General features: G+C 44.9%; 2 protein-coding genes across 2 annotated transcripts; one reads left to right on the forward strand and one right to left on the reverse strand.

Moving 5' to 3' along the window:
- Window positions 1-420: 420 nt before the first annotated feature.
- Window positions 421-2,826, reverse strand: mesd (mesoderm development LRP chaperone; the record flags this gene model as incomplete). Its single annotated transcript, XM_084476698.1, has 3 exons — window positions 421-1,309; window positions 1,896-2,128; window positions 2,671-2,826. 3 exons carry the CDS (start codon window positions 2,824-2,826, stop codon window positions 1,054-1,056), a joined length of 645 nt encoding a protein of 214 aa, XP_084332824.1. The 3' UTR covers window positions 421-1,053.
- A 2,534-nt stretch (window positions 2,827-5,360) lies between these two features.
- tlnrd1 (talin rod domain containing 1) lies at window positions 5,361-8,932 on the forward strand. The gene has a single exon (XM_084476491.1). The coding sequence runs from the start codon at window positions 7,182-7,184 to the stop codon at window positions 8,247-8,249; it is 1,068 nt and encodes a 355-aa protein (XP_084332617.1). The 5' UTR covers window positions 5,361-7,181; the 3' UTR covers window positions 8,250-8,932.
- The last annotated feature ends 8,551 nt before the right edge of the window (window positions 8,933-17,483 follow it).

Below are 17,483 nucleotides of genomic sequence, written 5' to 3' on the forward strand. Positions count from 1 at the left end.
CTAACAATTGATTTCTCAAAATGGCTTTCACTATTTAACCAACTAAATGAAACTATGCAGAGTGCTAGACAAAATGTTTTTGGTTATGATTCCCAATTGAAACAGTCTCCTTGTGTTCTTCAGCGAGATTCTTTACCTAAATATAAAAGTGTATCTTAAGTCACTGCAAGTTGCTTTGGCTAAAAGTTGAGGAAGATCCCAGGAAAAAGGACACTGGTCTCCAACTGAAGCACCACGTATATGATTATAATATATATATATATATATATATATATATATATATATATGATTACCTCGCCGTCTTGAACCTTTAAGCACAGAACATTGTAGTCCAAGTTACAAGCATCAGATTTCCTAGGATTTTAGGTTTCTGATCATTCTGATCTAAATACTGTCAAAGTGAAACACACATAATTATACATAAAATCATTTTATCATTTGTTGAATCACAGAACAGAATAGTGCCATTTGGTGTACAACAAAAATGTGGAGAACATGGAGGTTACCCTCAAGAATAATGTATCTGTACCATTAAACCATGAACAAAAATAACTATCCCAGACACATTTGGATAGAAAAAAAAAGTATCAATGCGTATTCATGTTGACCACAAGGGGCTACACTGGCTCCCATGACAGACATGCCACGTTAACATCATGTGACCTACTAACGTAAATGTGCAAGTCAATGCAAGGGTGATTATAAAGAACATGAATTACCTGTGTGATAAAAAAAAGAAACCATTTTAAAAAGTCCTCATGGAGATGATTGCACCTGGAGAATGTGAACAATCAAATACTGATCCTGTGAAAGGTTGAGGAAAAAAAACATGAACTCCTGTTCTCAGGGTTGCCTATAACAGACCGAGACTGGATTCTGCTGGAGGTAACAAGTTATTCACTACTGAATGTTAACCCATGAAACGGATAAACGCTCAGTCATTTTTTTCCAACAGACTTGGTAGAATTTAACCCTCGTCAGATCTGCGATGAGGAAGAGGCACAGTAAACTAAGATAACCCAGAGTCCTTTGAGTCTTCTGAGACACCCCCCATTAGAGCTCCTGCTTGTTGGCCTTGTTACCATGCAGGTCGGGCATCTTGCCCTCCTTTTTGCCCTTCTTCTTCTTCTTAGAGCCCACCGGGTGGGGCTCCTTGGTCCCCTCTGCATTGCCGGCCTTCCCGGGGAACACCTGCCCCTCCACGGTGACGTCCAGGCAGCGGTCCTGCTTGACCAGGAAGTCCTTCACCTCCCAGGCCATAGCGCCATCACGGAGCATGAAGATGGCCCGGTTGGTACCCACCACAAACCTGGAGTTGGGAAGACATGGATTTTGAGGACCCGGTATACGCCAAATGCAATAGTCTAGTTATCACAGACAAAATGGAATGTTAAGAGTCAAAATTGATTTGACTCTTGTTATTAATCAAACAGCAACTGCGACAGAATAGACTAACATTGGCTGTCCTACATGGTAGAACTTAAAGGTGACATATTATACCACCAGGTGTGAGTGTGATTAGCCGTTACAAGCTGTTTTGAAAATGTGCCGCTTCCGACATCACAGGTGTCCACCTAGATGTGTGCTGGACAGATCAGTCTACAAGCCTACCCAGTGGACTGTAGCAAACGTTGCTCATCTATCCGTCATACATCTAGGTGGATGTGATGTCAGAAGCGGCACATTTTCAAAACGGCTTGTAATGGCTAATCAATCACACTCTGGTGGTATAATATGTCTCCTTTAACATATTTTATACTTGAATATTTATAGTCATCTCTATGCAGACTGCAATTGATCTTTAGAATGACCTTTGCTTAACATTGTGTTAGTATGACAACTAGTATTACAACACGCACACACACACACACACACTATGCTAAGCAAGTCAGTACCTCTGGATGTCATAGTTGGCATTGAAGAGACTGCCCTGCCAGAGGCTGGTGACCTCCTCTGTCTCCTTCTCAGTGGGATCTCCTGACACACTGGCAAAGACCATCAGGGTCCTGCCCTTCTTGGACATCTTCAGCAGTTCCTCAGGCTTGGATGGGTCCGCTTTAGAGAAATCCACTTGGGGCGGCGGCCTCTTGTGTTCAGGGAGGTCCCCTTCCTCGATGTCATCATCCTTCTGTAACACAGAGCAACGAGAGGACATATGTTAAAGAGATTGGAAGTGGACGACAAGAGATTCCTCCTCTACCCAAGTGTGAAGACTGCGGTGACTTGATGACGTGGTATGACCGACGGAAGCCTGGTTCAACGGCCAGTGGGTTATAAATAAGGAATAAAAACACCGTATCTCGTTTTAACAACATAGAGAAAGTGTAAGACAAAGATATAGAGCTATAATAAGTAAAAGTATTAGGGACTACAGTCAAAGTTAAATAGCGATGGTCCATAAAAGCCCCGGGTTTACGATGAAGGTAGTGGTAGAATTCAGAAGCTTAACGTTATATATCCGTAATTTACATTAAACAATGTTTGCATCCTCAAAACATATGCAACAGTTGTTTCACTTTTCTTAAACACTAGGTCTGAAATCACAGCATATACCGGTAATAATGAATAATCTCATTCACTGCAAGAAGAGGATGTGATGCTGGGTCGTTAGCTCCCAGCAGCTAGCACCCAGATGTATTTCGAGAAGACTAAACTATGCCCATCCATTACCTCCCACTCCTCCAGAAGACGGGCCATGTCCGCGTCATTGTAGTCCCTGATGTCCTTCTTTTTTTTAGGCTTATTTGGACCATCGCTCCCGATTACAACCAACAATTGTGTGCAGAGAACCAGTGCCAGACACTTCCACCTAAAGTCCGACGCCATGCTTACAGATGGTGCGCTGTGATTGGTGGAGCTCAAAGACTGTCACGGGACGGGAAGGGGCGTGTCTTGAGATGAGACCTTACAGAGACTTGATAGATTGATTGCATACAATATTTGAGATGGTTGTGATCAGAGCTATTTAGATATTTCTCTCTGAAAGGCTCTGGTTGAGAACATAGACTGCCTACAATAGTTGAGACTGGTGACTGCATACATAGTTGAGATGCATATACTGTATGGTGGTGGTGATGATGATGACAATGTTATTTTTATGTTTTTTTTTAAAATGTCAAGTAATAGGATATATACGTATATTATATAGTTATGTAAGAAAAAATATATAGGCCTACAATACATTTGAAAATGTTCCATAATTCCCCTGAATTTAATCAAAACAAAGTTAACTTTGCAGTATGGCCTTGTTACAGGCCTATGAACTTTTTCAAGCTGTTAATCTTCTGATTGATCATATTAACAGTTTGAAAAAGTTTAAGCTTTGGTCTAAGCATCTTGAAAATAATGAATTGTCAAAGTTACTGCAATCCCTGTGTCTAAAGTTCATACACAGGACATTACATTTGAAGATGTTTAGACCCAGAGCTATTTAGAGAGATCTCTAAATGGCTCTGCTTAGACCTAACCATCATAGAATGAAACTTTAACGGTCCTCTGGAGTACGTGCACATCTCTGCCTATGTGTTCCAAGAAGCTGAAAAAAGTACTGAAATGTGAAGGGCCTTGGCTATAATTTTGTTTGTTGATGTGTACTCGTATTATAGCAGTGCTGGACGTATCTTCTGTGGTCAGCTTCTGTATCGTTCTGGGCAGTCTGAACGGAAATGGACCACACCTCCTAGGGACAAGGACACACATCCTCCCTAAACAGCCTGGAGGAAGAAAGAAACACACACACACACACACACACACACACACACACACACACACACACACACACACTCGTTTCTCTCTCACCCACTCACTCCGTCTCTCCTCTCCCCTCTCTTTCAACTTGTCTTCGATATATACCACCTACAGGCGTTGAGCTCTGTCACACTGAAAAAATTGTATTGATGTGAACCCATGGATGGACGATTAAATATAAATCTGTAAGTAACAGGTATACAGAGGTATATAAATACTTAACAGTGGACGGGCCAGCCTGACAACACATGAGCTTTGAAAGGATACGCATCAATACATGCGTATGGGGCTACACCCTTGTTGACTGGGCTATAAATACCCTGCCGGTGTATTCCCGCTGATTGTTCTGACATCCACTGTTTGATGCGCTCTCATTGAAGAGGGCGAGATCAGGCCGGCGGAGAAAGGCCCTATCTGTTTCCTCCTCGGTCTGCTCCACCCAACAATGGCATCAGGCCATGTGCAGCTGCGTCTCCTCCAGCCGACTAAAACATTGTTGTCCTAATTCGACATTATCTATGTGCGTCCCCACAATATCGTTTTGTCTGCATGGTTGCTTCAATTAAATGCATTTAACCGTTTTTGTTATTGGTCACTTCGATAGTTTACATTGAATAAAGTAAAGCAACTTCGTCTGAACAGTGTTTCTCATTAACACTTTATTACACTTTATTATAACACGACAAAAACAAGCAATTTCTAAGCTGGTGTTTATTGTCTATATAAATGTTGCACTGGAATAATAGACTATTGGTTATTACAAGTGGGCCTACCAAAAAGTGTGCTCAGTGTCTGGGACGGGGTCATTCAATTGTACAGTGTGTGACCACTACATAAACGAATCCAAGGACCCCTCCCACACTACAGAGCCATTGGCTCAATCTTACACCTGACCCTCCCCTTTGACCTATTCTGATTGGACAATACGCATTACGTCATTTTCCTCCACAAGGGCGTTGAATTACGTCGCTGTTAAATCAGTTGACTCTGCGCTAAAATAGTAGAGCATTATGTAGGGCGGTCGGTCGGGATTTATTTTTTCAGGGTACTGCCATAGTCTGTAATCTCACAGTGTAGACTACTAAAAAACGTTGCTTTAATGTGTGCAATGCATTTCTGTATTGAAATCAGTATACAGTGAATGAATGTGTTAAGAATATTTTTATTAAACAGTTATTACACTATAGGCCTACTCGTGCGAATCAAATTTCAGAACATAGGCCTACTAAAATGTTGACATGGCTTCCATCTTCAACACATTTCGAGGAAGAGATTTGTATTCCAATGTGTCTCAAATTATACGACTATAATGATTATAAAAACAGTGTTGAAATGATAAAAAAGCGTCATTCAATATTATTTAATCTTTGGAACTCCAACTCATGATATAAGCAATTAATAACTCTACTGGACCATATCGTAGTTATATAGTGTAATAATGCTTTAGACATATTTCACATGGCTTTCTTTTTTTTTTTTTTCTTTTCCACCCTCGCTGTGTAGCCTACTTCTGAATTGCAGCCGCGGCGTGTCGTGAAACAAAGAGTTTCACGGCGCTGCCTGTACGGCGAAAGGCGCCGCTCTCCAGCACTATGACCAAGTAGCAGCGGCAAAAGTGTATCCTATCTAACTTTTAACTTTGTTGGCGGAAAACCCGCTGTGTCGCCATGGCTTTTCTATCATCATGGAAAACAGAAGAAGAGTCCCCCGGCACAGACACGGGATGATTTCCTAGCCAGCCGCTAAATTTAGGAAAAGTGCGTTTTTGGGTGTAACTTTGCCCGTACACCGGTAGTTGAAACGCACCCACGTCGGGGCCTCGGGAAAGGATGTCTCATGGCAGAAGGATCGGTCAGCACTGGGACCACGGGTCCAACCCCACCAGACCCTCAACTCAACACCAGCAGTTCCACGACGATGAAGTGGCGTATGGCGGACTACTCTGGAAGTGACTGATCGGTTGGACGTGCACGGTTGTACTGAGACAGTGAGTTTGGGAGCGTAAAGGCCACCCTTGTGTCTCTTGCTCTCCCCGGTTGTGCTACAGGCAAGCCGTTCAAACTGCGACCACACCCTCCGCGCTTCCTGGTGCTGCGCGCCTTGCAGCGGGAGCGGCGCGTTGTAACGCTACTGCGACTTTCGCTTTTTTGGGGGGTGCCTCTGTTTTCGTTTTTATTGTGGAGTGAGTGACTTCGCCCCGTGTCCTGAAATATTAGACTTGTACACGCATACACCCCGTGGCTGGCAGAGCAGCAGGTTATGGATCGCCGGACCCACGACTACCTCCACAGGATATGCGGGTGTGCACACTCCTCTCTCTGGAGTTGAGATGAAGAAGGCGTATGGTGGACCATGCCCCTGGAAATAAGACTACCCGACGAGCTACTTTCTGATACTGGATTGCGTATGAAAAAGAAAAGATTGAAAGTCGTCGGAGTCGTGGTGTCGTGTCTCCGGACGATTTGCTTCTAGTGGATTTACTTGTGTGGGACTCATGGGATGATGGTGCCGGAGTGGAACAGTCCAGCGGTGAAGAGAAGCCCGGGTCCGGGTGGCACCCGGTTCATAACAAGCATGACTCTGTTTCTCGGTCAACTTAGGCCGATCAAACTCAATGGGGATAACTTGGATAAGTACTCGGTGCTGTTGCGTCCTGCTTGCTCCCATGCAAGTGGACATACAAAAGTTGTCTTGATAACGGCATTTTAGGGGGGAAAAAAGCAACACAAACATAGAAGCTGAGAAAGGTCATCTATTGGGAATGTATCCCAATCAAAAACGGTAATGAGATATTGAGGATTCTGTTTCTCGCCTGCACTTTGCCTTGTACGTAAAGGCGCCTGAGGAGCACTGATATGTGATCAGTTACAACCTGTGAATTGTCTTCTTTCACAAACACCTGGGACAGCAGATCATTTTTTGTGGCGTTTAATTTCCAGGGCATTTCATTTTGTAAACATGGAAACAAATAGTTTGTCACACTGATTGTATAATTGAAGGGATTCTATTTTTATTGTTCTTGTATTGTTAAACTTCTAGTGACTAAAGAGCCTAACAGTTATGTGACGGGGATATGGATCATTGTAGAGTTGGTCATATAGCTTGTTCCATTTTAATATTTCAAATTTAGCGATAAAATTACTCAATTACAGTGGGCTCTCACTAGATGTTTACATTAAGAATGCATGACCTGTTTATTGATACATAACACAAGGTTGCTTACCTAGACTCTGAAGGATATCAAAGAAGACAAGTTTGGCCAGTTTTATACTTAATTTCTTTAAACCTATTGCATTTCCTCATCTTTTAGAAAAAAATAATGCGGTGTGCAGCGAAAGGAACTTCAAAGTAAGCCGCAGCCCCTCCCCTACTAGTGCAGTTTTCATCCCCACCTGCCCACCCCCCTCCTCCCCCTTCCTCCCCCCCTTTCTATTATGGCTAGTGGTGGCTCGGGCAAGTCAGCCAGCGACGGGTCCACCAGCGCGCCGAGCGGCAGCCTGCAGCAGAGGAAGAGACTCTCCTCCGTCTGTGACATCTGTAAGGGCAAGATGCAGCTGGTGGCCGACCTGCTGCTCCTCTCCAGTGAGACGCGGCCGGTGATGAGCTCGGAGGGGGGCGTGGCCGTGGCGGAGACCTTCGAGCAGTGCCGCGACACGGTGATCGCCCGCACCAAGGAGCTGTCCATCCTCACCCACGACATCCAGAGCCAGCTCAACATGGGCCGCTTCACCGAGGTGGGCGACCGGCTGCTGGAGATGGGCGACCTGGTGGTGTCTCTCACCGAGTGCTCGGCGCACGCCGCCTACCTGGCGGCAGTGGAGACGCCGGGCTCGCAGCCCTGCCAGCCGGGCCTAGTGGACCGCTACAAGGTGACCCGCTGCCGGCACGAGGTGGAGCAGAGCTGCGGCGTGCTGCGGGTCACGCCGCTGCCCGACCTCACGCCGCAGCTGCTGCTGGAGCTCTCGCAGAACATGTCGGCCAACCTGAAGACGCTCACGGACTCGTCGTCGCTGGCCAGCGAGCGCTCGCGCGACCGCTTCGCCAAGGAGCAGTTCAAGCTCAGCGTGAAGAGCATGAGCACCAGCGGCACGGCGTTCCTGGCGTGCGTGCGCGAGGTGAAGAACCAGCCCAGCGAGCTGACGCGCAACCGCTGCGTGCTGTTCAGCGCCGCCCTGGTGCAGGCGGTCAACGCACTGGTGGGCTTCGCCACGGAGCCCCAGTTCCTGGGCCGGGCGGCGAGCGTCTCCGGCGAGGGCAAAGGGGTGCAGACGGCCGTGCTGGGCGGCGCCATGAGCGTGGTGTCGGCCTGCGTCCTCCTGACCCAGGGGCTGCGCGACGTGGCCCAGCATCCCGAGAGCAGCTCCAAGATGGCCGACTACCGGGAGCGGCTGCGGAACTCTGCGTGCGCCGTGTCGGACGGCTGCACGCTGCTCTCCCAGGCGCTCCGAGAGCGCTCGTCGCCGCGGACGCTGCCGCCCGTCAACTCCCATTCTGTGAATTAGTTTAGCGAGAGAGAGAGGATAACTAGCACCTGATTCATAACCCACCTCGCCGCCCTCCCTACGACGGCGATACCAAAGAGACTTGCTTGGTTCGGCCCTCGACTCGTCAGGTTTTAGAGGAAGCAGAGCAGTTAAAGAAGGCAGCCTAAGGGTCCGCTTTCGGACGTATCCGAACACTCAACCGTGGTTTAAGTTGTTTTCTAAGAGCACAAAAAATACAGTTGCAAGGTGTTGCGTCGCGCTGGATGTGACCAAGAAACCTTTCAAAAAAAAAAAGAAAAAGATAACTGACCCCGTTGTCATTGGCAGCCTGATCCACGCTCACCGGTTGGTGGCGCCTCTTTCGCTAGCAAGACGGCTAACGTCTCGAAACCTAAAATGTTTACCTCAGTTTTCAGATCTGATGAAAACAACAGCGTCGATGGATGGATGTAGCCTTGATGTGTAAACCTATGGTTGGGTGGCCTGTACGAGTACTCATACGTACGTTTGCAAGTTTGGGAAGATTGTGTGAACTGTGTTTGGGTTTCTTTTCCGACGAGTGTGAATTTTCAAAGGGTGGTAGCTGCTGTGAGTGTGTGCCATAGGTTTTACACTATTTACCGGACTTACAATAGTATTTTAATGTGTCTCTTTTGATCATGCATGTAAAGGAGTATTTATTTCAACTATTAAAATGATGTTTCAGATAATAATGTTTGTCAAGAGTAGTGTCTTGTCCAGGATTATTTATGTTGGTTTACTGTGTCAAAGCAAATTGCCTTAACCTTTTTAAACTATTCAATTATTTTGGGACAGGATAGAGGAGTGACTGGGCATGTGACACCCTTGACTCCAAGCCAAAGGTTTCTTGTCTTGGTAGTAATATTAGGATCCATTCCCAATGTCCACATTGGGCAAAAGGCCTATCCCAGTACAAATACAAAAACTGTCCACATAGTCATATTTGTTTTCTTGCAAAATGTGTGGAGCTATTTACAGCACTGTTAGACCGGTGACACAAGTCACTCGTCCGTGAACAGGGCTAAATAATGAATCCCGTTCCTCCTGTTGTATAAGTTCAAAATAATGCTCCACCACTGTGATTCATTGGGTGTTAATTATATATAGCGTCATTCAAAATGTTATTAGCGCGCTATCCTTTTCATTTTCCCTACCACTGCCAAGTATAAATTGTTACACTTGATTGTTGATCTCAGATCCTCTGTTTATATTCAAACGATGTGCGGCCATGTTGCGTAGGTGTCACTGAGTAAGTAACAGTAGTCTCTTGTTGTCTCTGCCCTAATGCTCTGACGTGAAGTGAAGAAGCTCATTCTTCCTTCCTTCCTACATGGGTGAAGTATTCGATCAGTGGTGTGGGTAACCTCTCACATAGAAAAATAACATGATTCAGAGTGTGTTACAAACTGTCAACTATCGGAGAGAGATATGACCACACATTGTACCATACCACCCCGGTCTCCTATGTGTGTGTGCTGCCCTCAACTAACACATTCCTGGCAGGCCCCTGGCAGATAACATGGGCATGGTGGAAGATTCAAAGGCTGCTATCTTACGCTCCACAAACGAACCCACGTAGAACGGTTTCCTCTGCACAGAGACCCCGCTTCGCCCCGTTCATCCTGGCCCGGGGCTTCTCCTCGAGCGCCTGTAAGCCTGAGGTCTTGACATAACCGGCAGACCCTCAAATCCTGCTTTAATGAAAGTTTATTGGGTTGGGAAGTCCTGCACACCGCTGCATTATGAGGAGTTTATTCCAATCCAGCACCAAGATAGCACATGTAAGCCTGTTCTAACGCTACGAGGTTTGTTCTTTTTTTGGGAGTAAAGGAGAAAATGCCATTGAAAAGATGACGGGGAAACTGCTATCCCACACTTTTATTGTGAAGTAGTTCCCTGGACCTTTAGCAGATAAATAACCACTATATAAACAATGAATGAATGAAACAATGAATATAAATTACTCTGACCCCTTCACTGGAATCAATTTATCTTATGCAAAGTCAGAGGTTGAGCAACGGGAACACGAGCGCATTAATAAATAACTACTACACAAATACTACAGCTAAAGAGGGGATGAACTGCTGGTGATAAACCCTCAACCTCTCTCAATAATAAAACAAATGCGCACTGAAGAAAAGGGAATTGAAAATATTTTAGTGTTGCTGGATGGAGCATGGTTTGACCATGGGCCACAGGTTATCCAGCCTCTGAGACCATGACGACCATCCAAATGCGATTCTCTTGACCCTGCATTCTTCTTCCTTCCCGCCAACGCCCGTCAAAGCCACAACTATTAGCCCACAACAGGAAAGCCACAGTCCCTCTCACTATCATGAGCCATTTCCTCCTGCAGCGCCAAACGGCAGGATCCAAACTCTGAGCAAGGTGTAGTCCGTTTCCTACTGCGGCATTGAGAGGCGTTTGCCTATCCCGTGCAATCTTTGAACTTTTCACCTTCGGCAGAGAAGCGGTCCCTTTAACCAGCAGTGACGACGTGGCTTCCTGACTTGTTGACTGAGGGCAGGATGCTCTCCGCCGGAGGTCACACTGACAGAACGGACAGGCCGGCCTAGGATCTGACACACACACACACACACACACACACACACACACACACACACACACACACACACACACACACACACACACACACACACACACACACACAAACACACACACACACACACACACACACACACACACACACACACACACAAAATACATGACGGCCGGCAGCCAGTAGCTATTACACCCCAGGGAGCAATTGTATTTCTAGTGCCAACAGAAATCCATCTTGGCTTAGTGAGGGTGAATCGGCGCATCTGTGTTTCATATAACTTCTCAAATGTTTATGGTATATAAATGGAAAATATCATTTTGAATTGTGATTATTGTAATAGATTGGCAGGGCAGGATAGTGTTTACTGAGGCTGACTCCCAGCAGAAATGTACTGGGTTCAATCCCCTGGCCACAGCCCACCTGTAGGTATCATAAAGCAAGAGGCCTCAGCCCCTACCTGCCATTAGACTGAGGACCATCCTGATCACGTGACCTCACATTCACAGTCTGGATCCCACGTCGATTTCCAGCAATGAGGGCGACAAGCAGGAAAGTTAACATGAGTAGAGTAAACAAAGCCATTCATGCAATTATTGCGGAAATAGACAACTGTGAAACAATAACAAGAGCCATATTTTTACTTAAAATATTGTGCACACTGACATTGCAGTACGTTGTGCTGTTTCCCACAAACTAGAGAGAAAAACTACAGAGAATTAAACAGAATTACACAGAACTACCCATAACTATTCATAACATAACTACACATAACTACACAGAACTACATAGAACTGCATCTAATTACATAGCACTACACAATATTACACAGGACTGCCCAGAACTACCCAGAACTGCATAGAACTATCAATAATAGAACTACACAGTACAACTCAGAATGCACCTTGCGGGCCTGCATTCAGCGCAAACAGGCTGGGCCAGAAGTGGGCTGCGTCATGCTTCATTGTATGTTCGACGTGAAGCCGTTGCCATGGCAGCACTAACTGATCTCGTACTCATTATTTATAGATTTGGTTGGATCAAGTGACAACAAGGAGCTAGGTGGCCCTGTTACCATCTGTCTGGTCATTCACAGATATAGTGTGACAGAACGCAACTGAAACATACTAAGGACTAAGTGTGTGTGTGTGTCTGTGTGTGTTCCAGTGTTTTTGCCCAGGATGGAACTCAAGAGAGCATATTGAATTGTTTTTACATTTTGTATATTTGTTATTTTTTTTTCCCTCAATTGAACTGGATTGTGGAAATACAGAACATGTGTGTGTGTGTGTGTGCGTGTGTCTGTCTGTCTCTGTCTGTCTCTGTTTGTGTTTTTGTAAACACACAGTACGCATTGATTTTTAAATGGGGTTTAATAGGTTATTCATTGTAATCAGTCAGGTTAACTTCTGACCCAATACTATGAAGCACATCTTTGTTTGATGCTTGTGGCCAAGGGAGTAGGAGAAGGAAGATATTTCCCCTCATCTGGGGTCAAGGCAGAAATGCACGGCCAGACAGTGTAGGCAAGGGACTTGTTACATGCTTGGCTTAGCTGTGTCCACACTGATAAGGTATTACTAATGGTACTGCAGCTCAGTTTCCAGTGTCATTAAAACATAGCTGAGAGACTGATGCATTACTAAGGACTAGGTCCATGTCTGTGCTAAAGTAAATACATACCCACACAATCGTGTACAGAAGTTATTCTTACATGGCACTGTGCTTAAACTCTAACCTTCCAGCTCTGTTAATAGGTTAACATTTCACACGTGTCGAACATCTTAATTTATCTTGCTTTCACAACAAAGCGTGATACAACAAGAGAGAAGTTGTACGCGCGGAGTCGCTGGTGGCGGCTGGTGTTCCCTGCAGGTGAGAGGGACCTGTGTGCTTGTCCTCGGCCTGCGCTCTCTGCAGCAAACGCCCACCGTTTTAAAGTCACACAACGTGGAAACTTGGCCCTCCACCCAGGCCCATGTTTACTTCCATTCAGGCCGCCATCCCACCATCCCACCACCCCATCCAACCCCCACCCCCTTACATGGCCTGCACTAAGGGGGCGAAAATCTGTGGTGGGCGTCTGAACTTTGACCCCTGCCCTTCAACCGGAACCATGGTCTCCTTTATCTCCCCCTCCCCACCCGCCATCTCTCTCTCTCTCTCTCTCTCTCTCTCTGTTCTCTCTCGGGTGCGGGAGAAAAGAGTCCAGCAGCACAGTCAGAAACACAGTGGAGCCCCGGAGATTCTGGTTCTGTTTGTTTTGCTTCGTGTTAGGGATGGTGAACTGGGAGAGCAGAGCGGAGTCCCGCCTCCCTATTCCAACCACATTGTGCGCCACAGAAGGCAACACACACACACATAACACACACACACACACAGACACACACAGCATACAACACATTCTAAAGGACAGCCCTCCCACCATTCCCCATGTCCATGACCAAATCTACCACACCCTGCTTTCTATTGTCCCCCCCCCTACTTCCACCGCCACTGTAACACACACACACACGCACACACATACGCGCGCGCGCGCACACACACACACACACACACACACACACACACACACACACACACACACACACACACACACACACAAACACTCATTGTTTTGACATGACGAAGAACTCAGAGCCACCTGCTGCTTCTGCAACCCAGAGGATGAAGCCCATCACACCCTTGACTACTGTGGGAAAGTGTCTGTGTGTGCATATGTGATGTGATGTGATGTGATGTGATGTGCTGTGTGTGTGTGTGTGTGTGTTTGAGTGTGTGAGGGTTTGTGCATGTTTGGTGTGAAGTGTTTAAGAATGAGTGAGTGATTGTGTAATGTGTATGTGTGTGTGTGTGTGTGTGTGTGTGTGTGTGTGTGTGTGTGTGTGTGTGTGTGTGTGTATGTGAGAGTGTGAGAGTGTGTGTGTGTGTGTGCGGCATGCATGCATGTGCGCGTGCATCTGTATGTGAGTGTGTGTGTGTGTGTGTGTGTGTATAGATTAAGGTATGTGTGTGTGTGGAGATTTTTGTTTTCCCACCAGGGTGTGAGCACATACATATATCATCAGAAATCGTGAAGCAGTGCATTGTGGTTGTGTGTGTGTGTGAGTGTCTGTGTGTGTGTGTGTGTCTTCTAATCCCCATTTCCTCTCGTCTACAGACTCAATCCCCCAGGTGAAGGGTGGGCTGATACCAGAGCGACCAGAGCAGTGAGGCAGACAGCAGCAGCTCTGGTTGCAGAAGGTAACAGAACTTAAGAAGCATCCAGGCTCAGGTTACCCACTGCTGGGCCTAACCCTATCATGAGACTCATGGATGTAGAAAGAACACATAAACATGATCCCTCTCACCCTCTCTTCGCACAATTAATTTCAGCCCTTCCCATTGGTTTTAGGGTTAAGCGCAAACTCCCTCACTTGGTTTGATTTAATAGGGACTCTCAAATGAAAGTCGAATGAATTTGAAAGCTTATGGTGGAGGAGATGTGGAACATACCATTTCTGGACTTCCAACTCTAGATTTGGAAGTGAAGTCCAACCAATAGGGGGCGGTAATCCCTATCGAATGAAGTGAAAGTGTGTTTCAACTTGAATAACGTCCATTGAAAACAAGGTAAACCTATATCATTGATTTTAAAGTTCAGAATCATAGTTTAAGGTCCCCTTTCTTGTTGGATACTGCTGATGCTGACATTCCTTTACAAGTGTTGTTTGGTAATTAGCAGCTCCCATAAACTAGTAACCTCCTGTCTAAACAGGAAGTGGGTATATCCTCACTAACAGAGGTCCCAAACGTCCATGACAGGGTAGAAGTGTGTTTGTGTGTGTGTGTATGTGTGTGTGTGTGTGTGTGTGTGTGTGTGTGTGTGTGTGTGTGTGTTAGTGTTAGTGTGTTTGTGTGAGATCTTCCAACTTTGAAAAAATGTACATATACAAAAGGATTTGACGTATAACAGATGTGATAAAACAAGTAAAATCAAATTTAAAAAATGTAGCGTTTGGTTTTAGGGTTCAGTTTCATTTTACAAGTTTTGGAGTATGGGGTGGGTTTTAGGGTTTGGTTTTTGGTGGGTTTGATTTTAGGGTAAAGGTTTTCTATTAGGGTTTGGGTTGGGCCCATGTGGCCCCTGAGGTCGTGGGGTTCAGGTTCCTGAAAAAAAAAAACAGGAGGACCTCTTATGTGCAATGGTCTTCAGACAGGGCTTAGAGTCCCAGGATGGGTCCCCAGGGGTCAGTGAAGTACAAGAAGGTCAGGGAAGAGTCCGAGGAAGGGGCCCACAGTACCAGAACAGGCCTCTGGTTCCCCCAGGGTCAGGCTTACTGAAAAAGGCCCTTCAGTCCTTAAATAAGAGAAGTGTGTATGGAAGAAGGACAATCTTTTATATAATTGTTATTATTCTGTTGTGGTGGTAGAAAAAAACCTACAAATTGGGGCACAGGTCCAATGAGATAAAGAACCCCTGTTGGATACAATATTATTCACACAAAAGCATAATTCTTTAACCACTATCTCTCTTAAGTGACATGTTTTTGTAGTTTGAAACTCATGTTTGATTTACAATTATATGATATTATGAAATGCATGGGTATAAAAGTTTTCAGAATGTTAGTTAACCCTTGTCTTAGCTAATGTTGTATATTTTATAACATAAGCAAATACAAGTATTGCCGATTGATGACTTTTTTTTTTTTTACATGTTGAGGACAATTCACAGGTTTCTCGACATCATGGGGACCTATCCTAGTGTCCCTATGGAAACTCACTGTAATTAATGTGTTCAGAGACCCAGAAAAATCAGCCCCTGGCTCCATAGTTTCTAAATAAGAAATTGAAAATGTTTGGCACATTGTGACTCAATAAATAGACAGTAAATCCCCAAAACCTGAAACATTTGACTTAACAAGAGGTTGTACAAATAAAAGAGAGAGAGTGTGTGTGTGTGTGTGTGTGTGTGTGTGTGTGTGTGTGTGTGTGTGTGTGTGTGTGTGTGTGTGTGCTAATGTGAACCAGCAGTGAACCCTTTCGCTTCTGGGAACATTCGCAGGGTGTGATGTCATCATTTCTATTCTCCTGCTCAAAACATCTCAAATGCATTTATCCAAATCATGCCAATACCAGTTTGTTATTAAGAAAAACCTCTGACATCCAGGCCATTGTATAAACTTGTAGGCTACTTATATTAAATGAAAGTATTTTAAATTTGAAGTGTGTACAATGTCATGGCATCTAGCGGAACAGACTTTGTAGAAATGAAATATAATATTCATAAGTATGTTTTAATTAGTGTATTATTGGAGGGGGGGGGGGGGGGTTATTAAGTAGGTTGCAATCTGCAACCTCACCACTAGATGGCCCTCAATCCTACACACTGCCCCTTTAACAATGAAGCACAGTGATTACTAATTGTAGTTGGTTGAATCCACCACATAAACAGATTCTCAGGGATTGATTGGGGTCATTGCTAGATGTCTTGACACTCTGTTTTAGCCTTCTGTAGGGGGGAACACCAAAAAAAACTTTTACATAAACAAACATTTTACAAAGAGAGAGAAAGTGAAAGACAGAGAGAGAGAGAGAGAGAGAGAGGGAGAGGGAGAGGCAGAGGGAGAGAGAGAGAGAGAGAGAGAGAGAGAGAGAGAGAGAGAGAGAGAGAGAGAGAGAGAGAGAGAGAGAGAGAGAGAGGCTTCTGGTATCCAGTCTTGATGGAGGATGTTTTTGTCATGTCCAGAGGAGGTGTGTCCATTTCCCTTTAGACAGTCTCTGCCATAGACCACAACAGCCCACAGAAGCTTAATTGAGATCACCCCATAAAAAATAGCTGTAGCTGATTTGAGTATATAACTGCTTAAATAAGATGTCCACTACAGACAAGCAAAACCGTATGTATTCATGGTAAGTAGTAATGTAAATTATAATTAATTTATATAATGATGTATAATGCCTGCTTTAATGATAAGCACTATATCTGCTGCTCTGACAGGATCTTGTTATGATTAAGGATAAAACCTTTCTTTCTGCTTTGACAACAACTGATCATTTAACCTGCAAGGGGCAATAAAGAGAAGAAAATAAAGCATTTTCCATAGATTATCGTTCAGATTTATTTGTTTTGTTTTCCCAGAAGGCACAATATTGAAATATAAAGTGTATCAACAGTGATGAAACAATACTTACAGAACAAATCCAAAGAGAAACAATGTAAAATGATCATAGATGATCATTAGATTCTTTGGTCAGATTCTATTAAGCAGATCATTAATCAATAGTTAATCCCATCAAGCCGGTATGTCATTGGATCTCCTAGGCTGCCTTCGACAGCCTTCTCTAAATCTGGGGCCCTTCATAACCCTGTAGTCCATGTACTGTTCCATGTCCTGTATCCACCTATTCATCTTCTCTGTCTCTGTTGATGACCTTGGACGACGTCGGAATTTGGCTCAAGTTGGGTTCAACATCAGATTTTTGGCATCAACTGAAGGGCTGGATCTGATGTCCTCCCCTCTCACTCTGTTGACACTGTTGCATCCACCCTTTGCTGATGATTTAGTGGACAGAGAGGTCCGATGGTGCAGTGTTAGACTTAGCCCCGCCCCTGTCCATCATGAGCTGTGCAGATTTGATCTTTATTCCCCTCCCAGCCTCATCACAGTCTGAATGGAGTTATTTCGATT

The sequence above is a fragment of the Micromesistius poutassou genome (assembly GCF_964030765.1).
Source record: "Micromesistius poutassou genome assembly, chromosome: 12".
NCBI lineage: Eukaryota > Metazoa > Chordata > Actinopteri > Gadiformes > Gadidae > Micromesistius > Micromesistius poutassou.